Source organism: Phoxinus phoxinus, assembly GCF_949152265.1.
Source record: "Phoxinus phoxinus genome assembly, chromosome: 8".
NCBI lineage: Eukaryota > Metazoa > Chordata > Actinopteri > Cypriniformes > Leuciscidae > Phoxinus > Phoxinus phoxinus.
Window position 1 is genome coordinate 20,553,519 of NC_136883.1, and position 26,509 is coordinate 20,580,027.

The 26,509-nt window shown below is 37.1% G+C and overlaps 1 protein-coding gene across 2 annotated transcripts in view; it reads right to left on the reverse strand.

The window, feature by feature from the left end:
- Window positions 1-26,509, reverse strand: part of fchsd2 (FCH and double SH3 domains 2) — a 100,776-nt gene that overhangs the window by 41,712 nt on the left and 32,555 nt on the right. For both annotated transcript variants that reach the window (XM_079620215.1, XM_079620216.1), the window contains exons 6-8: window positions 5,264-5,343; window positions 2,623-2,767; window positions 2,392-2,525 (exon numbers count right to left, since the gene is read on the reverse strand). In XM_079620215.1, the coding sequence (XP_079476341.1) occupies window positions 2,392-2,525; window positions 2,623-2,767; window positions 5,264-5,343 (359 nt within the window). The remainder of the gene's footprint in view (window positions 1-2,391; window positions 2,526-2,622; window positions 2,768-5,263; window positions 5,344-26,509) is intronic.

Below are 26,509 nucleotides of genomic sequence, written 5' to 3' on the forward strand. Positions count from 1 at the left end.
GAAGTCGTGACTCCTGGCAATGAATAACGTCAGTCATCCGACTAAATTAACACTGCAGGATAACAATAACAGGAAAGACAGTCATGGGCTATTCCACATAGCGTTTTATTTATTTATTATCACAGAACATATTAATCAAAATTCACACCTTCCCAGCCCGGGTAGTAGAGATGCGCGGATGGGCTATTATTTCAATAAAAAAATCAATAATTATAATGGCGATATTATTTCAGTATAGAAATGCAGACATCCCAAGTCTATCGGAAGTTCCGGGAGTCTCCCGCATATTGATAGCGGCTCACTGATGCCCGCGAATTAGTTAAAATCTCCCGGAATCTAGAGCGAGCGCGCCCGCGAGACAGAGACTGTGCTCCAAACCGCGCAGCGCGTGCATGGCAGAGCGGGAGAGAGAGAGAGCAAGAGACCGCGGGTGTGTGCCTTAATGAAGCTGGAGGGTGGTGGGGTATTGAAGCGCAGAAACACTGTCTTGATCCTGGGGAAATGTTTTTATTCGGGATTTTCCGTTCCTTAAAATAACGGATTACTTTTTTAAAAAAATAACGAAGTTACTGATTACTTAACGCACAAAACTAACGCGTTAAGTTACACATTTCACGAAAAAGGTAATTAGAGTACTCTAACGCGTTACTTTATAACGCGTTACCCACAACACTGGTTTGGAATAACATTATGAAAAGCTGTAGGTTTTTATAACCAACGATGTTCAAATTCAAGTGTTAAAAAATAAAAGGACAGGCAAAATTGCACTATCCATCTCTGAAAAGTCATTTAAAGTTGTTGAAAGAAATTCTAAACCTCTAATTTTCTGCGTTTATGTCTGGATTAAAAGATAACTTCCTCATCACAGAGCCCCATTCATTAGAAATCAGAGTTGCTCTGGAATCTGATACACTTTGATTCATCAAGTCCGCATGAAAATTAAGGAACCCGACAGATTCTCTCCCATCTTCCTTCTGCCGCTGAGAACAATGACTGATTCTAATTCAGCTTTACTGCCAGCCATGCTAAAACAAGCAGGGCAACATTGATAGCCAAAATCAATAAAAGAACTGAGCGAAGAGCTCACAACTCCATGCCACTGGACTCGTCTTTCACCTCTCTGTCTAATCCGGTCTTGGCAGAGGCTTTGAAATGGCAATTGTAGTGTGGGTACAAATGGCCCTTGAAGATGAAGAGAGATGGTTGAGTGTGTTTAACAAATTCTGCATCGGGCTAATAAATTGCTTTGAACAGAGCGGGGTATTCCCTACGGGGGGCTTAAGTATCAGCCAAAGAAATGCATATTTAATGAAGGCATATCAACTCAGCGACACATCTTTTATATTCTTTGCCGCTTTTAATGCTGAGGACATTTTAAGTTTGTGATTCTGAGCTGAACAGCTTCTATAAGGTGGAAAACTGCTCAGCGCCATAAAATTTTAAATTCCAATTCCAAGATATGCACAGTTTTATGGATACAGCATTCCCTGAAGCTCAAACAGTAGAGCAGGGCGTCTAAAAGTGTCTGCTAAAACCATAAATGAGTATTTAAAGGGTTTGTAAACACAACAATTGTAATTCTGTCATCAACTACTCTCATTCAAAAACCATAATACTTTTATTCCTCCTCGGAACACAAATGAAGATATTTTTAAATGAAATCAGAGTTCAAATCACCCAAAACTCTGATGGTTCAAAACATTTATAAAGAGATCCATATGAACAGAGCAGTTTAATCCACATCTTCTTAAGATCCACGATCACTTTATATGATGAACAGATTTAATTTATGCTTATATTCACATAAAAACATTGTTTACAGCATTCTAATTTACTGACGGAAGCTCAAGCATGAGAACCAATGAGGTTCATTCTCGCTTGCTACGCACTTTTGAGCTTCTGTTTATGTTCGCTGTAGATTAAACGGCTCGATTCATATGGATTTATTTTACATTATCTTTATGAAAGTTCTGAAGTGTCACAGTTTTGGGGGAGTGGACTTTCAATGGAGGGACAGAAAGGTCTCAGATCTCCACCCACAAAAGATTTCCATTTGAGTTTCGAAAATGAACGAAAACGAGTTTGGAACGACATGAGAGTGAGTAATTGATGCCTGAGTTTTATTTTTTGGGTGAACTGTACCTTTAAGCTCTAATAAAAATAATTAAAGTCTTATTATGTTAAGGTATATCATGCATTTACAAATTTTCAATGCAGCATTTTGCAAGATTGCATAAAATGTATACAAATTTCAACCAGTATATTGTCCACTCCTAGTGGTTATTCTTTAATTAATGGGACTCAATTAATGGAACAAGCACATGTAAAGTGTGTGTTTCTGTTCCGGACACCTCTGGGACCGTTTGCACCTGCAATACCAGACGCGCTTACTTGGACTCAATGTCAGCCTTTTCCCGCACAGCCTGGGCCATCTGCTCCAACTCAAAGTATTTCTTTTTGGACTTGGCCAGATCCTTCACTGAATCCTGGAGCTCCGCCTGGATCCGACCCAGCTGCTCGATGCACTGTGGGCGGCCACCGCGGGAGAGCAGAGAGAAATGACGTTAGAGTTGTACAGCACATGACGGATCAGGCCACAGGACCGATGACCGAGGACGGTACCTTTTTCAGCTGCTGTTCTTTGTAGAGGCGTACGGTTTTGGCGGGGTCCGAAATCTCGTTCTTGTAGTTCTCGCAGACGTTGAGACGAGACTGGGTCACCTGCACGGTGCCTTCAAGATAAGCTCTCCACACTCCATACACATTCCTACAGCAAGACAAAACATGCTTACTAATTGTAAACACTATTTATGGACCAATACTCTCATGCAAACAAACAGCAACAAACCAATATTTGAACAGTTGCACCTGGGAGTTTACTTTATGCATGGTCGTCAGTCATGATCAATGAATATTATAATCATGGCAAATAAAGAGTAACCTACAAGTTGCATTAAATCACAGAGGTCTGTATTAAATAAGGGAAAGCTTTTGCATACATTTAAAAAAATACCAGAGTGGATACATTGGTCGTCTTCTTATGAGCCCATAGTCACTGTAGTGTGGCAGCCTTTTAATTTAAAGGGGACCTATTATGCAAAATATTGTTTTTGAACATAAATGTGTATATGTAGTGCGTGTACACGACCACCCTATTGTGGCAAAAATTCATCCACTTAGTTATTTTCCCCATAAATCTGAAACAGTGTCTCAAAATGAGTCATTCAGAAACATGCTCCAATGTGACGGACAATGTGACATTTTTTGAGACCGTTGTTGTCAGATTTGATTGGTGATTTCAAATATAAAATTTAATCGTAAGCTTGGCAAACTGTTTTGGAGAATTTAATGTTTCCCAATTCAAGAAGATAGTAGGAGCTGCACTTGGTTGCCCGAGAGGCGTTTCAAAGATGGCCGCCGAGTGAAATGACTTGGGTGTACACAGTCTGCCATGTTTATCTCCTCACTAGGGGTCTTCATTTATAAAACTGTGCGTAGGATCCTTACTAAAAGGATCCTTACTAAAAGTGTACATGTGCCCGAAAGCCAAAAATGGCGCATGTCAAAAAAATCTGACTTATAAAACCGTGCGTACACCAGAACCTGTGCAAGAAAACTTCCTTTATAAATCCCAGTCAGCGGAAGATTGTGCGCACATGCGTCTCCTCCCCAAAATAAGCATATATGGAGTTTACAATGCCTAGTTTTACTATGCAAATCCTAATCTGCATATAATTCGCATATGCATATTCATCCACGTGATACCATGTTTAACAGTACAAGACATTAGGAAAATATGAGATACGAATGTGCCATCACATTACATTGCTAAAAATAATTTAGTAGCCTACCCTTGCTAAAATGAATAAATAATAAATAAAATAGTATAAATACATTTCAGAAAAACATTTTCTCAATCTTTTCCATGGGCCAAATAGTATTTTTAATTGCTTTATATTTTTAATGGAAACAGATAGGCCTTATTGTGCATTATTGATCATTTTTTGACCGGAAATATTTTCTCTGACCATGAGTTCTGCTATTATAATGCCCTAAGCATTCCTCGCTGTAGTTAAAACATTAAAGCACAGCAAAAGTGTTCAAAGCATCCCATCCACAACAAATATTTCTATTTATTAGAATATAAAAAATATTATAACTTCTCGGAAATAATTTTATATGTAATTTGAATGGCATATTAATCTAAATGTGTATATCAGATGTAAAACATAGATTAAATCATTCTTTTATTAATTTAAACTAATATTGTGAACATGCACTGTATTTATGATTAGGACTCATAATAATTTAAAGTAGTTTTCAATCATCTGCAGTCAGTCCCTCAGCTCACCATCGGTGTCGCCAAACTGCTCCGTCTCCAAAACGTTTGTACGCATGGGTCAGAGTTTGCGTGCAGGTGAGCAAATTTTCCCGTCAAGTTTGTTTTTATAAATCACAACTTAAGTGTCGGGAATGGCGTACGCCTCTTTCAGGGCCTGTTTTGTGCGTACGCACCGGTTATAAATGAGCCCCAGAGCATTTAACAGCAGCATTCAAGTAAGAAGTGTATTCTTATTAAAGCTACTAACGTTATTCAACAAAGAGCAGTGAGAGATTTTCTGTTTTCCTTTTGTTGTTTGATTCATATAACAGCATATACAGCAGTAGGTAATTTATATCACACTAACGTCACTTTAAAATACAGATCTAATACATGCAATTTCTTTCCCTGCTGTTCACGTTCACAGACATAACTGACTGTTTATGTGAACTTTGTGTGTTTTTTTTACATAACCTTAAAGAGAACTTTAATACTCACGGGACGCGCCGTCTGACATCCAGCTTTCTGTGCGAGTGCTTTGGATGTGTGCGCTCAAAAAAACATATATCAGAAGTTTAAACTGATATGACTTTAAAACGCATGCAAATAATTACTTTCATGATAATGAAGAACTACAATGTCACGAGCGTGACCGCGATAGAGACGATAATCAAAACGAAACCGATGTTTTAGTTTTTGGCAGAGTATCAGAGGCACGAGCTGTAAAAGCTCCGCCCTCTTCTGAAAAGTGGGGTGGGGAGCAGCAGCTCATTTGCAATTAAAGATACATACAAGAAAACAGCATGTTTATGCGTCTACTCAAAAATGGGGCTTTACATCATGGTATAATAAATGACCTGTGGGGTATTTTGAGCTGAAAATGATAGTCATTAAACATCAAGATCATTATGATTTCACCATAAACTTGTTTTTGTCACTCACCTGTAGTCTGTCCTCTGATCATCTGGTTTGATCCCAGGCCAGTCCCTCTTTAAATATTGACTTGCCAACTTCTGCAGTGCCTGAAAAATATATAAAAAATAATAATAAAAAAACAGCATAAGAAGGTTGAATTGGATTGGTTTCTCAAGCTACAACACAATACCATTGTTATCCCTCATAAATAGTAAGAGAAAGACAAATTAGTGCATACAAAAACCACAGTATATGTGTGTGTGTGTGTGTGTGTGGGGGGGGTAATATTAATCCCCTTTTCAGCTGAAAAAAAGCTACATAGTAGTTTATAAAAGAATCTAAAAGTTTTCATGAAATTCTAAAAACTCATTCATGAATTTTAAACTAATTAATGTCAATTCTTAAATTGCAAACACAAGCAGAAATAAAAAAGGACAAAGTCATTTAATTATGTGAATGCTTATACTGTTTTACTATAAAAAATGCTTTGCCTGTAGTGCCGTTATAAAAGCATGTGAATTTGAATGCAACCTCAATGTCTACGCATATTTTGGGTTTTCGAACATGAACACAAAGCAATTAACAGGCCATATGCGTGTTCTCATGACCCTGTCATCGAGCACCATTTATCACTAGCACAAACACACAACACGTTACAAAGCAACCCAAATTCCAACGACTGTGACATATGTTTGCTGTTGGCATGAAGAACGGGGGAGTGCGTACGGGCTCCTTTGGGAACGTCAAAGGCCTAGGCTCGAAATTACAGTTCCATCCCTAACTGCACAAACGCCACCTGACATATGGTGAAACGAACAAGGCGGCCCTACTTCCTAATATTTTCACTATAGAGCCCCGGCCCTCTTCCGCCATATTGTAAATGGAGGAGGAGAGATGCACCTCTATTTGAGGCTGATTAGCCGCTGGCTTTCATAGCGGCCCAATCCCCACCTGCCCGATTCCCAGATAGCAAACAACGGCGCTCAAAGCCGCTCGCTGTGAACACAGCATCTACAGTGCGAGCGGATGAGAGCATGGCATGTGTTTGTGTAAGCAGCAGGGAATGAGGCTGGAGAAAGGGGCTCTTCTCTTCGGCTGAGGGCGGCGGTGTGGCACAGACTGGCCTCTTTCAGCCCCTCAACAGGACATTACAGATCAGCTGGGCTGACGCCTTTTATTTTCCTTCCTCTGCATGACTCCCTCTGCATATTAGAATAATCACTGGACATGTTTTTCAACGCTGGACACGCACACACATACACGCTTACAAAGAAAACAAGACGGAATAAAAAGGTCAAAGAGAAAAGAAAACTTAAAACAAAAAAAGTCTTAGTGTGTACAAGGTTGGCCGATACTGTATGTTAAATATTAACAATATACTCTACATTTTGCTGGAAAAATACACTTGAGCAACAGTAAAAGTCTTTATTCGACTTTATTTGCCAATAAAGCCAATCTTTCTTTGGCTTTATTTGACTATGACTTTATACTAGTTTTGCAATCTTTCGAAAAATAAAACATGAATTTAATTAATTTGTGAACAACTTAAAAATATTTAATTCAAATCAATTACAAACTGATTCAATGACTCATTCAAAAATGACCACATTCTTCATTGATTTTTGTAAAAACAATATGCAAGTAAACATTGGTCATTACCATTTATAAATGCTGCCGTTTACATTTGTGTATAAATAAAAATAATTATCAATTATCAAATATTATTTCTGCCTTGTCTTCATTTAGTAATTTAAAAAAACTCTAGAAAGCCAAAAAAATTGTATTCAATACACATTAAATAAATAAAGCAATAAACCTTTTAGTAAATAGATATATATGGTAATGTATAGGCCTATTGAATATCTAAAAAAACTGGGAAAAAACTACATTTGTTTTAAAACAAATACATTAAAAATAAAACCATTTAGCATATAGAAAATACATAAATATGGCAATGTTTAAATATTTTTAAATAAATAAAAACACCATTTTAAAACTCATAAGAATAGAAATGCATAAGAACATAAACATCTGTTTTCATATGCAAATACTCCAAATTTCAAATAATATGTATTTTTTACTGAGAAACACACACGCATTCACCACAAAATAAAGAAAGAGGAAAAAGGGTACTGGACAATGACTGGTAAGTGCGGCACCAGAAAGACTGACACAATATCGACAACACGAAGTCCTGCTGTTTCTTCAGAACTGAGTGGTCTGCCAGCAGTAAACAGTCCAAGCAAAGCCATAAGAATTTCACATGAAAGAAACAGGAGCCACTAATGTAAACATGAAGAAAAATGAAATGACACAGTCTAAACATTCAATCAGGCAAATCGGACAAAACAAGAGAGAGATTCAGAAACGTCCTGTCAAATAAGGCCTGAATCTCTGAAACCTGACAAGAACACTTGCTAATGGCACAGTTAAGGATGTAAGCATGAATGATTTTCAGCAAACTGTTCTGGTTGCTGTTACTGCATTATGTCCACTTCAGTGTTTGTTGGTAAGAAAGCATCCGTTAAGACACGAGGCCACACACTGCTCCCTGTAGATCCAGGAGAGAGGTGTTCAGATTCAGCTTCCAAATGAATGGGAGTCTACAGGTGTGTGTCATGTATTAGCCATAGAAGTCAATTCAAGACTTCCGCTGTCGAGCTCAGGAAATTACAGGCAAACACACCACTTCATCTCCATAAACAGAAGGTGGAGTGGTTGTCATGGCAACCGGAACAATCGCTCTGTGCCGTCCAAATAAGGTGGACCACTGCTTTGAATCCATGCTCTGATAAGGTGTGCCCAGCTAACTCAAAGCTGTGCTGTATTCGGTCACAACAGAACATGGGAAAATTGCATTGATGACCCTGCCTGTTTTTATCTGACTTGACATGAAAATGCAAGTTTCAGAAACATGCAAATGTTAAAGCTAAAGCATGTAATTTCTGGGACTCTAGAGCCACCAAATGATTTTTTTTTTTTTATATATATTTATATATATATAAAATTGGCTTCTCCAACACACCCCGTCTAGGCAAAAACAAGACACGGCCCAAACTCACTAAGTCAAGCCTGAAGTTGACATTTCCAAAAACCTAATATACCAATTGCTTATTTTTAGTAAAGACCCTGACACACCAAGCCGATGGTCGAGTGTCAGACAATGTCAGGCTGTCATTGAGATATGAGCTTTATTTTCATTGTGTTAATAGTACTGCATCATGATAATCTATAATTTGCATGTGTTTTTAAGTCTAGCCAGTTTAAACGTTCAAGCGATTTTAAATTGTTCAAGCACAATAAGATGCGAAAGAGAACTGAATTCGGTACTTGCACGAATGTCTGAGAAGGCACATATACCCGAAGTGCGTGCTCCTTTCACGTCCTAATAGGTTTCTAAAAGGTGAAGCGCACACAATATCTCAAACATGTTTGTATTGGTGCGTATTGACGTAAATGCAGTCAGTTAAGTCTTACGTGAGGGGGGGGGGGGGGGGGGGAGAGATAATGTTTCTAACCTCTTGTAAGCAGTTGTTTACATTAAAATGACAAAAAACAACAACAGTTTTTCATTTATTTACTTTGTGGCGGGGTTAGTAAAAGGTGTCCACACTGTGAAAAATAAGATTTATTCCTTTTTCTTTTATTTCGTATATTTACATACTGATTTATTGCTATAGCGTTTTACTATGGTAAATTTACTTATGGAAATATGGTTAATGCAGGTGTGGCTTAGGGCAGAGCACTACCAAAATATTCATCCATTTGGAAACATAGATCCATACAATAAACTGCCAATAATGTAACAAATACATAAAAAATGGCTCAGCTGACAAAACATCTTTACAAAACAGTTATTTTGATCTTTGACCTTTATACACACTGCATGCTATTTTAAGGACTCTAGGTCTGTCAAAGCCTCATCTTCATCCATGTAAAATTCAATATGGCAACTACCCTGACCAAGGCCTATTAGCCAACCACCTGCCATATAAAACCCACACAAAACCCATACGCAGAGAAAACGGATCTGCCTTTTCAGATCCCAATACGCTGTTCCCATTCACCAAAGTAACCTGGTTACCGGTTGAATTTATATCGATGGATACAGTCAAGTCCCGCTCTGTAGTTTTTCACATTTAAAAAGCTGTTTAACTCAGAAATACAGTATGTCACAATACAGAAGTCAAGTCATAACTTCCGTTACATGGTGACTTCCAGTTTGCTCAGCAGGATAATATTTATGAGAAGGTGTGGAAACCAAAAAACATGGTTAAAACAAGTCAATCAAATCTTGAATTAAACGCCTTCCACAGACGAGATAAACAGTATACAGTACATATAAATACATTTAGAACACTTAACTTAGTGAATACTATCAGGATGTGAAGAGACTTTCAACCAGCATAACAAAACGGTTTCTAAAACAAATCACCTACCCTGTCTTTAATGACATACAGTAATATAGTTGGACTCGGACTCTGCCCTTTCTGGACTCGGACTCAACTCAGACTCGAATAAGGTGGACTCAAACCCAACACAGCTTTTTCCTAAATTAAAGCATTAACTTCTTTAAAAAAAAAAAAAAAAAAAAAAAATGACCCCACACTTTTGACCAGTAGTGTAAGTAAATGAATCAGCAAACAGTAGACTACTTAAATCAGACTTTCACATTGACAAGTTAAAAACCGAACGTTTGATCACACACCTCAACTAACCACACCTAATGCTTGCAGCTCGTTCAAATGCCTAAGTATGAGCAATTCTAACACTGACGTTTTTGTAAGTGAACACTAATGAATACGGCCACTGTGTCAAAAAGACCTTTATTGGCCATAGGTGTGGCAGCAAACAGGCCAGTCGTAACAGGAAGCTCCCACCACTGCACACACAGTCACTTCCTGTTTGCAGGCAGAGGTTGAGCGGTCGGCCCGACGGCAGGATATCCGCAACAGACCAAACAAAGTGAGAGAACGAAAAAGTAAGAAAGAACGAGAGATAAACGTCTCCTTCCTGCCCTCATGTTTTTGACATAAATTGCTTAATTAACCAGTGAAACTAGAACATTAACTCTTTCCCCGTCAGCTTTAAAAAAAAAAAAAAATTTGCAAGCCACCGCCAGTTTTTTAAAAACATTTTCACAAAATTGTCATGGCTCCTAGAATATTTTGTTGTATGAATATCTGAACATGCAATATATCAAAAGAAAGAACAGGCCCTCTGCTTTTAAACAGAAACAGCCATTTTATTCTAGCTTCATACATTCTTTTTTTTAATCAACACTTGAATGTGGTTAAGTTTCATCAAAAAAGCAATTTTTTTTAGCAAAAATCTGAGAAATCTTGTTTTTGTCAAAGACTACATTTGGATGGGATTCAGAACAATGATCAAAACATAGATGGAGTAAATCGAGTCTGTCAACACCCCTAATGCTTGCACAGTCCTGAAGCTCATCCTGAGTCAACATTTCATTCAGTAACATTAGGCAGTTTTGATTTACGTATATGCGGTTTAATGTTGTTGATTTTTATATACAGTCATGGTCAGAATTGGAGAAAAACATTTATTTTATAATGTGATTTCCCCCCATTTTAATTCTTTTTCTTCAATGAAAGGTTAGATTTTGGTCAATTTTTTTAATGAAAGATCAAAAGGATAAACAATGCAGATTTATTTTTTTACAGCCAGTTTTGATCATATTTACCAGGGGTGCCATTAATTCTGACCATGACTGTATGCATATGATTATTGTTTCTGCACTCTTTCAAAATGTGCTTAACAGCGCCTCTACCGATAGCAGTGAAAACACGGAAAGTCAGATATTTCCGCGGGGAAATGATTAAACTACAAGAGAAAGTGGGGAAAAGTGGAAATGGGTCCTTCAAGTAATTTTTAATAATGCACACAAGGCCATCACTACACAAACATACAGAAACAATGCAAAGATCACATTTAAATGATTTTGTTAAGCAGTTTCTCTTGCACTGAAGACTCATTGAATGTTTGTCACTGAAACTCTTTCTCCATCTTTATCACTTTCTAATAAATTTAACTTAATCTGGTATAAAAGTGATGGATAACATTGCATCAGCCACAGGGTTATTATATTAACTAAAATTATATAACATGTTCATTAACTGAAATGATGCTGAAACAAAAGAAAATATAAATATTATATTAATATAATATAAAAAATATATTGGAAACTGAACTAACTGAAATAAGTTAAAAGTTCAAATTGCTAACTTGAAATAATGTGAACTAAAAGTAAAACTGAACTAAAAATAAATAACTGAATAAAAAATAAATTAAACCTAAACAGTAATATTTAATATAATAGTTAAAATGGAAAACAATTTACTAAACCTTTTTTAATTTTTTTATTAAAACTGAATCAAATCTAAAAAGAATATACAAAAAAAATATGAATAAAACTATAACGGTATATAAATTATTATAAAATAAAGAGAAACATGAGAATCCAAAAAAGTATGACTGTTAAAACGAAGAAGACAAAGTGTGTTTAAAAAAAAAAAAAAACACCCATGCAGGGAAAAGAAATGAGTCATAATAAAAGCATGACATCACAAAGAAAGGAAATGGAAACTTAAAAAAAGAATGAAAATCACAAAGGACTAAATAATCACACGAGACCTGTGGGCAGGGATGGCACATTCTACCGGAGGTCTGTGGTGTTGGGTGTGTGTTTGTGCAGCAAACGTTGGCCCAATGTTTTCAGGCTTCAGTCTGCACAGGCTTTTCTTTGTGCGTCCCTCTATTGTAAGGTCAGTTTCCAGAACCGGCCGACCTGGCCTGTCCTCTCACAGGGGCACAATAGGGGCATTGAGTGGGCACTGAACTGCCTTTGAGCTCTGATAAAGCACCCGAAGGGCTGCTTCACCCTGTGAGCTTTTCTGGCATCATCCAGGTCTGTCCCTGCGATCTTTAAGTGAAGTGGGAGTTCATTCAATTCTCCACGGTTCGGGACTGAGGGGTGAACGGGCTTTCAGCTGGCTCTGGCGTGGCACTGCCCAGTGGGCGGGATGGGCCACAGCTTGGCACCCGGCTAAAGGCTGTGAAAGAGAATGATTTATGTGCTGTGTAAAGTTTGACTGACTCTAAACGACTGGACAGACTTCTGGGACTGTATAAAGCAAAGTTTGGACAATATAACGCTTTTCATGCAACTGGAATTCTGAATTCTAGATTCCAAAATCTCCATGGCCTTTATACCTGAACAAGAGTCTGGTGATGTCATGCAAAGACGGAACACAGCAAACAACTAAAACATTCCACCACAAAATCAAAAGAAATTATGCATAAAGAAACGATTATTTTCATGACAATTAAGAACAACTTACCCCCCCAAATTCTGTAATGTAACATTTACTTTTGAGATTTTTTGTAATCGGTATTGATGTTTCTCATTAGATTCTAATTACTAGAATACAGTACTATTTAGCAATACAATTATAATGATTTTTTCATTTAAATCAGCATAAAATTAAGTTTTTAAATATCATCAAATTTAAATAAGCTACTTTAGTATTTAAATATTTCATATGGAATGCAATATATTTAGCAATACAATATTTTTAAATCAGCATAATTAAAAGGAAGTAAAATAAATAATAACATTATGTGTAAGTTCTTTTGTATATATTATTCAAATTGTATTATGAACTGTATAGGCAAAATAGACCTAAAATAGACTTAAAACTTCTTCATTTTTCACTTTTGGGGTGAAATATCACCTAGATATTTTTGACATATATAACAGTGAAAAGACATTAAAAAAAGAAAATTAATTAAAACAAGCCACAGCGATTTTGGTTCAGAATAGAAGCATTTGATATACTGAGGTTTTAAACCTCAGAAGGCAACAGTGAAAACTGTTTACATCAGTAGTCTCTATTGCACAACACATCACCTCAACAGACCTCAAATAAAACCGCAGAGAGTGACTGAGACAGAGCAAAACAACAAAATGGTGAAGCAAGAAAATCCATGTTTAATAATTTGACTCACTGTGACTGTCTGATATATAGAAAAGTTTTTTTTTTGGCTATGAAACAATCAAGTCACTGAAGCACAGCATCAGCCCATGAATTACAACATCCACAGTTTATCGACCTCTCAAACAGGATTCATTTCCCTGAAAATGAAACCATTTAATTGCTTTGAAAAAAAAAAAAAAAACTGGGAAGCCTCCAGGTGAGACATTGAATGACTCTACAGTGTAAAAGTACATCTGTGTAATGTTGGGTGATATGACCATAACGTGAAGCTCTGAATTTTCAGCATTACTCCATTCTTCAGTGTCACATGATCCTTCAGAAATCATTATATGCTGATTTGATGTCTGCTCAAGAAACATTTCTATATTATTATTACCATCAATGTTGAAAACAGTTGTGCTGCCTGATATTTTTGCCCAGAATTTTTTGACAATTAGAAAGCATTATTTGAAATAGAATACTTTGTAACATTATAAATGTTTTTACTGTCACTTTTGATCAATTATTCCTTATTCCTTGCTGAATAAAAAAGTATAAATTTCTTTAAAAAACAACAACTTTTGAAGGGTAGCAAAAAGCTAAAACAAGGTTAATCATTCTCTGAGCAGATTCAACTCTGCATTAAATAAGTGATTTTTTGTTCATCTTTTTTTTTAGTCTATTTTTACACTGATGTCAGATGTCAGAGAGAGAGAGGCATTAAACGTAAGAGGTCTGAATATGTCAAGGCTTTGAATCTCGAACAAGACAATTCCCCTGTGTGCTGATTCACTTCAAAGCACTCCTAATGGGATGGTGTCCTAACATCCCAAACTATCCTCTCATGCACTACATACGCTTTATATTGCTGCTGAAAGGAAAATGCTTAGGGTAAGATGGTAATTTGTACCCCGGGGCTTTGTGCTTGCCATATGCTGCATGTTCCTCTCATGTTCCTCATGAAATGATAGACATGGTGAGCTGTTTTCTCCTGCTTTCCCCGTTGCTCTCGTGTTGATGACAACAGAGATACAGACATACGGGTCATTAGTGTGGTCAGGGGTCTCGTCAATGAGAACTAGGATAAAGGTGAAAAAAGAGAAAGTCTAGAGAGGATATCATATAATTTGTTACTTAAAATAACCGTTTTTGATTTTAACATTTAAAATGTAAATATTTTCTTTTTGAAGCAGAATTAAAACAACAGAGCTAAATGGAGCTGAAATCAAAGTTGATCATTGATGAATTTTACAACATTAACACCATTATTTTCCTGTTAATTAATGTGAATCTGCTTTGAAACAATCTGTTTTGTAGAAAGTGCTATATAAATAAATGACTTGTAAGTGGTGTAAGCTTATGCAAAAATCACCACCATGATGTTGTGGCTTGTTGCCAGGGTGTTGCTATGCAGTTGAAAAAGTGTTTTGATTGGTTGTTAGCGTATTGTGCAGTTGCTAGGCTTGTTTCTAACTGGCCCAAGTCAAAAAGATTCCACAATGTAAAAAAAAGAAAAGTTGTTGCCTTAAATTTTTAAATACAATCAACTTGGATGTTTAAGTCTTTTCAACTTAAATAACATTAAACTGACTTTAAAATTTAAAAAATGTGTTGAATCTTGTATAACTTTTGATGAGTTAAAGCAATGTAAAAACATTTTTACAGTGCATCCTCAAGTAATGATATGGCTCGGTCACTGAAATGTAATACTTTTCGAAAAATCTACTGCTATAATTAATAATACTAAAATGCTGCCCACAGCAAACTATGTCTACAAATAACAAGTGCAAAAGCTGCAAAGGGGCAAGAAATACACAGACACCAGGGGGTGGTGAAACCTAATTCATCTCGCCTATATAGCTTTCACCCTCCCGTCTCTCGAGACAGTGCAACACTGACCAAACCTCTGGTCCCCGTTTCACCCCGTGACCTCTGGCCTGTTGGCCCACGATTTAATGACCCCTCTGAGAGATACGGACCTGGTGGAGTCCAAAAAGTGATGCACACTAAAACAGCAATGGTTTTCTGGTAGAAACTGAAATTGCGCTAGGATTTGGCAGAGAAGTCGAGTCCCTCCACACAAACTCTAAAGGGATCAAAATGAACACGAAATGCAAACGTCCAGGAGACCACACACATTAAACCGAAGCCTCCAGCGAACTCCCGCACGAATAAATATCACACCCAGCCTGTTGGAAGCGATCTGTCCTTGGGGCTGGCGCTGCCACATTATCAGCGTTTTAATGGAGACATGGTGCATTAAAACACTATTAAAGTGTGCCAGCGCCGCTCACAAAGGAGTGTGAGAATCGATCGTGGCCGTTTTACGCTTTGTCATCCTGATTAATACAGTAGGACAGAGCGGGTGGGGTGAAAACACGTGTTGTGTTGCACTACGTGATGAAAATTCCCATGGAAGGAGAGAGTCTCTAAACGGCAACGGTGGGGAAAGCACGTGAAAGAACCTGATAGAGACATCTGGCCTTGGAATGACCTGCTCCAAACCCGTCCTGGCACAGAAAACAGAAAAACAAAACAACACGCACCCCGAGTCTGACCCCCTCAACCCCCTCCACCTTGGCCGGCTTCTCTATGGGAACAGCCCTTTTCTTGCCCATCTTTCTCCAACAGAGGCAACCTGCACATTTACACTTCAGCTAAACACTGAAAGTTTGAGTATTTATTATGAAAAACAGTAGGCTATAGTGAATAATTAGTTTTGGTATAAATACAAATGCTATAGCTTAATAACAAAAATACTGTAATTATACCCCTTTATTCCTTTAATACATCTACAATAATAATCTAACAAAATTCAGAGTTTTCCCAGTGGGCCGCTGTACAATGTGGGCCGGCCAGTTAGTGTTACTACAGTAAATACAGGGTAAATTATGGTGATTTGTAGATTAAAAACCCTTCTAACAGGATCCCGTTTTGCCACCTGGCTTCAAACTTTAAATCAGCAAGACATGAGTGTTCTTCACTGAATTCAAGCACTTCTCACTGGATCTCACAGTGCTGTTTAGTAGTTGTGTGATCGAGACCGATCAGCGAGTAAACGCTCTAGTAAGCTTGCGCTGTGTTGCCGTTTGAGCCGAGAGGATAAATGGTCCGTGTGGCGCGGTTCAAAAGAGTAGCGATGTTTCCTTACGCTTTTGGTGAATAAACATTATATGGAACATTTATCAAACTCTTGTTATATTGCATCTAGGAATAGTATAATCATCATTCATTATCGTTTTATCGCCCAGCCCTAGTGCAACATGATTCTCAGGGCAGAAATACACAACCAGCCTCTGTGACCTCCAAAGGGTTCTTCCTAAAGTCTCCTTGACGTCTCTGTATCTGGAAGAGCGTCTGGCTCCACTGCGCTGAAGCTTAATGGGTTTTAAGGCCTATTTTAAAAAGGCTATTATCAGCTTTGCTGCCCAGACATACACAAACATAAGCAGACACACACCACGTCAGCTGGGCATGCCAATAAACGGTACTGCACCATTCCCTTGTATTTGTTCACACAGTCTTCTCACACTCTACAGGAGGTCCGTCTGTCTATCCATCTCCCTCTATCACTCTAGTCACTTTCCTTCCTTGCATCTAGCTCTGTCAGTCCCTCCCTGAACCGTGATTGATGATCCCATCAGGAGTCACTTCACCCCAAACCATGACATCATCTTCTTACTGGCCTCTCGGTGGCGTTCAGCTGCAGTCGACCGGGCCATGCAGGATTATGCAAAACTACTGATGCTGATGTAAGCCGTGTCACGCTTGACGGTGATAGAGATGCGTCTACCTGTGACAGAGAAATCCACTGACGTAAACGGGATTTAAATGGTTAGTTCACCCAAAAATGAAAATTATCCCATAATTTACTCACTCTCAAGCCATCCGAAGTTTATATGATTTCTTCTTTCAGCCAAAACACAATTGGAGTTATATTTAAAAAAAAATGTCCTGGCTCTTCCAAGCTTCATAATGGGAGTGAATGGTATCCTAGATTTTGAAGGCCAAAAAAGGCCTGTATTAACCCCCTGGAGCCGTATGGATTACTTTTATGATGGATGGATGCACTTTTTTGGGCTTCAAAGTCTAGGGTACCATTAACTCCCATTATAAAGCTTGGAAGAGCCGAGTTATTTTTTAATATAACTCCGATTTTGTTAGGCTAAAAGAAGAAAGTAATATATAGGATGGCTTGAGGGCGAGTAAATTATAGTATAATTTTCATTTTTGGGTGAACTAACCCTTTAATGCATTGTTTTTATAATACCAACTTACGGATGGATAATACACACCCTATGCTTTTGCTACTGTATCTTTATGACTTAGCATTCCTACAATTCTTATTCCTAAAGCGGAGCATTAATAAAATAAATAAATCTCATATCTCATTATCCGATAAGACAGTGAAAACAGACCTGTGGGGAATTTTAACAAGATCTCTTCCCCTGAGAAGTAATTAGGGCCAAATCTCTTATGTTCACCAAGGCGGCATTTATTTGATCAAAAACACTGTAAAACAGTAATATTGCGAAATATTACTACGACTTAAAAGAAACGTTTTCTATTTGAATATATTTGAAGCTGTCATTTATTCCTGTGATGCAAAGCTACATTTTCAGCATCATTACTCCAGTCTACAATGTCAAATGATCCTTCAGAAATCATACAAATATGCTAATTTTGTGGTCAAGAAACATTTGTTATTATAATCAATGTTGAAAACAGTTGTGCTGCTCTATATTTTTGTGGAAACTGTGATACTTATTTTTCTAGGATTCTATGAATAGAAAGTTAAAAAGAACAGCATAATTTTACGTAACATTATAAATGCCTTTAAGGTAACTTTTGATCAATTTAATGCATCATTACTGAATAAAGCTTAATTTCTTCAAACAAATAATTTTCTGACCCCAAACCTTTGAACTGTAGTTCATATGGTGCAAACAACAGTGGTAGTGACATTTTAAAACATTTTACACGAAGAGAATGATTAGAGATACTCATAGTAACTGATTTTGAGTAGTTATTTTTTCATTCTACTGCTGATTTGCTGCATTAAACATTATTACATTATTATTTAATATCAATATTGAAAAATTGTGCTGTGATATATTTGTTTTCAGGATTCTTTGATGAATAGAAAGTTCAAAAGAACAGCATTTATTTGAAATAGACGTCGTTTGTAACATTATAAATTACTTTACTAACACTTTTGATCCATTTAATGCATCATTACTGAATAAAGTATTCATTTAATTAAAAAAATACATTTCGAATAGTAGTGTAGATTCAGTTAAATTATGTGATGCACATTTTTGAGAATTAATCTACATATTAATAAGCAGTATCTCAATGGGAGCGCAGGCACAGGATTCTCACATGATCCCAGATACATTCGGACTAACAGCACAGCAACTTGGTGACATCCAGCGGTTTAATTACTGTCGGTATAAACTGTGAACGGCCCTTCAGTTATAGCACCAAACAGCCCACTGTAATCTGCTCCACACGGTACTGTCTGCAGGTCTGTCTGTACCTGTCAAGCACGTCAGCTCTTTAAACCTTCTCCGTGTGAGCGCGTATGCAGTCTCCAGTGAACACTGGCCTGTAAGGATGTGCTGTCAGGCTGTTTTCAGACTTCTGACATATGTTTGTCCCTGAGCCAGACTGTAACTCTCTCTCTCTCTCTCTCTCTCTCACCATGCTTCATATTCATGAAGTTCTGCTGTATAAACACAGGCTAAAAAATAAGAACAGCCTCAAAAACGTGCAGCTTGTAGTAGAGAGATGCTATTAGTTTCCCCCGAGCAGTTAGACTTCAAATATTCACCTGACGGACGAAAAAAATGGACAGAAAAAAAAAATCCTGTAGACCTAAGCCATATATAGACAGAAAATTTCACAAACAGCTAGCAACCGCTCAGAGCACCCTAGCAACCACATAATGCAAAAGGAAAGAGACTTTTCTTCAGCTTAAGACTTCAATTCATAAAAAAATAATGGCATTTTTTGAAAAAATATAATGGCAATGAATTGTGGCTACATATATACAAGATGACCTCATTTTTTAGAGAGTATTAGAGTAGAAGGATGCGATTGATATGACGAAAATAAAACGGATAATATATTGCAATGCATCGTGATGCTCACGCAAATAACAAATAAATCCTTTGGGCTCTCATTAACAGACTAATGGCTCTCTTTTGTCCATCTAAGTCATATTTAATCAATTTATTCATTAGCATGTGGATGTGCGAGCGAGCAGGGAGGAGGCCGGCCGCTGCACAAAGAGTCGCTTGATTTGTTCTGGACAGGTGGCCGAGCCGACCAGTGGCGGATGCCGCTCTCGCAGAGAGCCCGCCCACAATGGCACTAAAGACGATTATGCAAATGCAAGACCTTTCCCGGAGACTTTCCCAGGAAGGGGAGCGCGCGAGAGCGAGGGGGATTGGAGGAGCGCGCGCGTGAAAGGGGGGAGAGCTGCACTGCGGACGTCAGGCCGATTGTGTCTCAGCTGGTGAGAAGGATGAAAAAGGTTGTCTGAGGCTGTGCATTCCAGCGCTGCTCGAAGATGCATTTCCTAATGGTTGCGGCTGGTTTCTTGCAATCTCGCCGAGGTTAGCAGAACATGGAGATAAAGCCACATCTGACGTGCCTGATGAGTGCCTAGCGAGAGATTATTGGCACAATAATTACAGCTGACAGATGAGTGTCACAATCATGCTGAGAATAACCAGATTAAAGTGAAAAGAGGGAAATAATAAAACCTTTAATTACAGCCCAATTCGTCCGTGGGGAAAAGAGGGATGGTGGGAGGAGAAAGAATGTAGTAGGCTTTTAAAGCATTTTACTTTTTTTTTTTTTCATTTTTGTTTAGTTTAACTTGAAGTACTAAAATAGCTTAAAACAAAATAACTTAACTGAAATAAAAATGAATAAAAACGATATAGATGCATCTCAAAATTACCAATTACTCAACTAAAAAAAAAAAAAAAAAAAAGAATAAAAAAAACTATAACGTATATCAATGCTACTAAAATAACACTGCTGAATAAAATAAGGTAGGGCTGCATTATTTGGGTATGTGATAACACATACTAAACTCTACCCTTATCTTAACCGTTAGTTTTAACAAAAGATATTTTATCGTGACTTGTGTTTCAGATTCTTATTGATTCCCAGTTGATCCCAATAATGTAAAAAAAACCTTAAACATTTGGAAATTAAACATTTATTCTATCTTTTTGCAAAACCGTTTGCTGCAGCTGAATACCATGAATAAAAATCAGCAGCCTAAACACTTATACGAGGAACTTTTGCCTATAGTTTTAACGGAAATACAACAGCAAAAACAACTAGCCTAACAAATATAAACTTCAAACATTAGGCTATTAAAGACAAGCAAACAGTCAGTAATAAAATAAGAACAAATAAATGCATTAGAAATAGCACCAATAAATATAAACAAACAAAGATACAAACAAAGTAAAGAGTGTTTAAGTTGTTCAGGTAGGTCCAGTGTACTGTTCAGGTACAGAAATTGAAATAAATATAACTGCGTAGTTTTAGACAAAGTATAACTTTGTCTTTTGTTGTTTGATTAACATTTAGGACAACAGCATATTTATTAGGCTGATACATGAAACATTGATAAACGTGTTTTCTTTTTCAGCTGTTTATGTTTATCGACAAAACTGACTGTTCACGATGATATTTTGACATCATTTTGGGTGTATTTAAGATGTAAAAGAACTAAGTATTCGCACAGAATATGAGAGGTGGCTTTCTGTTCAGCATGCGAGTACCGAATTGAGTTCTCATTCTAACACATTAAAGTGCGCACAAAGGAAATGATAAGCGGAATTGAAATGTTAATTATATATTAATTATGTATAGATTCCTGACCTTAAGTACCCAATTCCAGAATTGGAATATATTTTTGATTCCCAACCCTCATAGTATTGTGCATTAAAATAAGTCTTTAAATATCTGCATCTGTAATCAATGTGCAAGAAAAGGAATAAAAACTAGGTGTTTTACAGCCACTATCGTGGTCATCTCAGCTGGAAACTGCAGTGAATTGTATGAATAGTTACGTTTTTGGAGTAAAATACATGTAGAGGCATGTTTTTCCAGTGAGCCCATCTCACAGGTCAACACACAAGTGCATTCGCACACACTCTCTTGACTCACACACTCGGATCAGATGCCTGTGCAGACACAACTATAATCCTGTATTTACCCTCAATATTTACATATGCACCCGCAAATAATCTTCCTAAACCGCTCAAGAAGTTTTCTCAACCCTCAAAGATTTGTAGTTGGTGCCTAAGCAAGTCTAATATTGAGTTTGTTCATGCAAAGCTCACTGCCACCATGCTAGTGGAGCTGGGATTGTTATCATGTTGCTAGGGAGGTTACAAACAGTGTGGGATAAGTTATTCTCAAAAGTTTAGTTCTTTGTGACCTTCCTCTCACATGTGACTGACAGTTAGCTACGAGTTCTGCCTACACACAGGGGGCTCATGATCTACATATTATAAATGCCAAAGGTTCAAAAGCCTGGTCTGCTCCTGCTGGACATGCCAAAAATGGACCGAATTTCACATTCCCACTGGAAGTCCTCACAAATGAAGCCATTTAATTACATTGGCAGCACAGGTTGTGCAAATGCAAATCTGTGGGAAAGGGCTGGAGATGTATGGGTGGGATGGAGAAATAATGCAACTGAGACTGTGGGAGACAGAAAGGGGAAAAGAAGGAATAGAGAAGACAACACTATTTGGCTATTGGTTAACATTGACAAATTATCATTATACAGTAGCAGTATACATAATCTAGGCTACTAAATAATGCTAACCAACTTGGCTACAGAGTTAAACAGTGCACGCTCACTTTTTATACGCCGCTGGTTCCAGAAGTATTTGAAAACCGAACATAACTCCCATGAAGCACTGCGAACAGCATTATTGAATTAAAGGGTTAGTTAAATGGAAACTCAAGCATGTTTGCTTGGCATGCGAGAGCCAATGAGGTTGGTTATCACATGTCAAGCAAGTACAGTTGAGCTTGTGTTTATGTTCGCTGATCAATGTTTATATGTGAATAAAGACCTACATTTAATCTGTTCATCAAACAAAACTGGCTCAGATTTTATAAAAAAATATCTTAATTTGTGTTCCGAAGATGAACGAAAGTCTTACAGGTTTGGAACAACACGAGGGTGAGTTAAATGAGTGATTTCCTTTTTGGGTGAACTAACCCTTTAAACATTTTAGAGAAAAATAAAACTACTAATTTGCAAATGTTGATATATATTATATATATATATATATATATATATATATATATATGCTTTTAAGAATAAAAAATAATGCGAGCTGACAGCTTCAATAGAATCAAACACCACTAATCAATATGATATAGGTTACATGAGAACATTTTCCAGCTGTAGATCAGGTACGGCGCTAATGTGCACGTGTTTGGAGACGTGTGTGCATATGTGTCAGGCATGTCTAATGTATTGCGCTGCACGCTGTGAGTTCATGCGATATGTCAGGCAGAGTGAAGTCTATCTCTCTCTCACTCGACCCCCCCTGTACTCACTCCTCTTCCAATCTCTTGCCCTTCATCCTGTCATCCTGTCTTTTCTCCGCATCAGGAGCCAGCAGCACACGGGCAACTCATTAGAGCCGAAGAACAGAGAGAAAGACAGAGAATAGTGAAGAGAGAGTAAGTTTCTCCATCTGTTATGCGCTATCCAGATACGCTCCAGTAGAAAAAGATCTAGCAATATCCATTTATTCTCCCTGCCTGCCCAAAGAGTCAAACAAGGTCAAAGCAATGCTCCAACCTTTAGCACACTTGAAGAAGAAAAAATTTAGCACTAATAACATTTTGTTTGGTTCTTGCTAAAACAAAAAGGCTGTTATAAAACAAAATCTTTAAAAATATTTTTTTTTATATTATTATATTATGAATAACATTTGATACGTTGTCTAAGCAAAATGCAAATGCAAATACTATGCCTTTAAGACCATTAGGATTTGTTGCACTGTGAACTTTTTCAAAGACAATTAAATAATGACTTCATTCCAATTTATTAGTAGTTATTATATATAAGATGTATTATTAGTAGTTATTATATATATTATTATACAAAAGCTGCACGATTCTGGATAAATTGAGATCATGATTTTTTAAAATTAAAACAGAGATCACGATTCTTACATGCAGAAAACTGAACAAAATAACATGTAATTTACTAGGTTCTGACAAAATGTTAATTGCTGCAGTCTATTTAAATATATTTAATTAATTTAAATTAATACTTTTTTAAAAAGAATGATTCAATGACGCTGCATTACTGGATGAGTCAGCGCTTTTGAATGAACAAGTAACAAGTATTCACACAGTAGTGCTTGTTGTAATTAATTCAATTTATTATTAGTTATTATAATTGTGTCCAGATAGGAATCAGGATTTAACTTGGATTTTTATAATTAAATTACATGAAAATCTAGGTTAAACATTTTAATTGTCATGAAAATGTCACATTGCAAACCATCTTTATATAGAAAGTCAAATATGACCTGGATCCTCTTAAGGTCAACCTCAAATCTAAATTGACATCATTGCATATTATTCCAAAAATAAATCTCTTCCTCTGAAACAACTATACTAACTTTACTTTGTGCAAGAATTGTAATGTGTAATTTGACCTGAGTTTCTTATGTTAAAAATTCCAGGTAGAAGAAAACTCATAAATGTTAGGGTAACACAGACACACAAACACACACTGAGAGGTTCCTCACTGTCGCTCTAGTCTACACTACAGTATGGACGTTTCTCTCCCAGCGGTGATGCTGAATGTCTTATCACAGTCGTGATGGTGGTCGAGTCAATCCGAGTGCTGGCTGAGCTCACAGGATAGACTGACTCCAGCTCGAAAGCCACGCCCCCTCTCTTCCCCTCTCTTCTTTAAGAAACAAGTGTTCCTCTGTTCGGCTGGCCAGGGCAATAAAACAATGTTTATTTGTGTGGACAGCTGCACAGCGCGGCGAGTTCATGTGTGAGGCGTGAGTAGGCCAGCATGCCAAGTGCGATAAAGGATAAAAGACTGGACTGGGTTTGAGAATCGCATCATGAACCTGAACCTCAAGCTTACTTTTAGTCATTTGAAATGAAAACGGGTCTGTTCAAAGAAAAAGGCAATTCATTAGCCTATCAAACCTTATCAGTTTAGGAAAACATCAGATTGTAGTTTGTTTTGGTAGAATATGACTGACAGCATCACCATGGTAACATCAGAACCATGAAGCAGAAATATCTAAGCCCCGCCCACTTCACATGTCCTCTGCTAGTCAACAACATGAAAAACTGCCATATAGACATTTGTAAGATCATCTCATAATTTGGTAGTGGATCCATTATACTGTTACACATGCGTTTTCTTAGTAAACTGTTTACCCTCATTTAAAAACATAACGGACAGTGTTTAAGAGAATATTCGCCAAGACTGGCATTTTGACATTATTTTGTCTATATTTGACTGTTTAGGCACAATAAGCAGCGAAAATGTACCCAAGGTGGCACTTTAGGTACCAGAACAAAATCTGCGGGAATAAGTACAATTATGCGCACAACGGACAATCCCACAGCGAAATTCAAGCTCTGTAACACCAACAGTATTCATCCGGGGCAAATTAAATGAGTGAGTGAGTGGAGGCGGGTTTATGTGTAACCCGTTGTCAGAGAGATGAAAGAGCGAGAAAGCGCAGCTGCTGTCGTGTATCTATTCTGTGGAAAATTTATATTGGAAGAGTTTCAGAAATTTTGATACGCATTGAAAATGTATAATTTTTTAGGCCTACACTCTAAAAAATGCTGGGTTGTTTCAACCCAATCTTGGGTAAAATATGGACAAACCCAAACGTTGGGTTAAAAATGGTTTGTCCGTATTTTACCCAAAATTGGGTTGAAACAACCCAGCATTTTTTAGAGTGTATATATATATTAATAATATAAATTTGCAACTGACATTTCTTAGTATGGATGTTCTAACGTTGCGGTTTTTGAAGCAGTTAAACGTACTGTTGCCGAACACTGTTGTTGTAACCTGCACAGACTCAGGTAACCCACATATGCTTAACCATTAACAAATCTATCAATCTCTCTCTCTCTCCATCAGTCTGCATATCTGTGTCTCAAGCCTCTGTTTCTTTCTCTAAAATGACGCTTTGAAATTAGCAATGGAGGCTTGCGATTAGATGCGCAAGACATTAGTCCAACACACACATTTCTCCTTACATGTTCATGATGGTCATTTTATCAAATGATCATAAATCACATACAATCCTATTAGCCTATTATTTAGAGTAAAAATGTTTTAGTTGCTTGAAGAAGCTGGTGTTTTGAGTGGCTGAACGCCACTGCAGTAGACGCATCTTACAATATTAAGGTTGACAATTAATTATTTAATTGATCGTTCATTTAAATGAGGATCAATAATGGGATTTTGTGTAAATTGACACCCCTACTTGGTGTTAAGAAAATCCATATTGAGTAGCCTATGTAATAGGTTTCCATACACAATATTAGCTCAAAAGAGGTCCTTATTTTCAAAATGCACATAAGTCTAAGCATACTATTTTAAATGTAGCTTACTATAATTTTGGGATAACAGTTATCCACAATTTTGCATATCATACACCTTGGATATTGTTCGAATTGCAATGAAGAAAAAGTGTTTTCAGGATTCGTCATTAGGCCAGTGGAAATGTCATCCAGTAAAACAAAAACGATAAAATTATTGAGGCATACAATACAAGTTAAATATTTACAAGACCACATAAACCTGCCTGCAAAATCATTAACTAGACAAAAACTGATGTTATATGAGAAGCTCAGTTATGAAAGTCCATTATGAAAAGTGCCAAGTCACACAAAGAAGGTTAAGCAAACCTTTCTGAATGTTTGGGGTCAAAGTTCAAGTCCCTATGAACCTTATCTTCTAGAACACTCACAAGCAGATGAGCTGTTTTTGTGCATTCCTGAAAAAACAAAGCAGTTTTGAAATAAAGAAAACCCTTAAAGTGATCCAATTTAATTATAACCTTAATCTACCAAACTGTTTGTCATAAAGCCCAAATACTCGTCCATGTGTCATACATCTGGTGCGTGTGTGTTTGCACGTCTTCCTTATGACCATGTGCCATTTGCGTTTATAGCATTATAATGTGTGCAAGATGATCCGGTGAATTAAATACTTAAC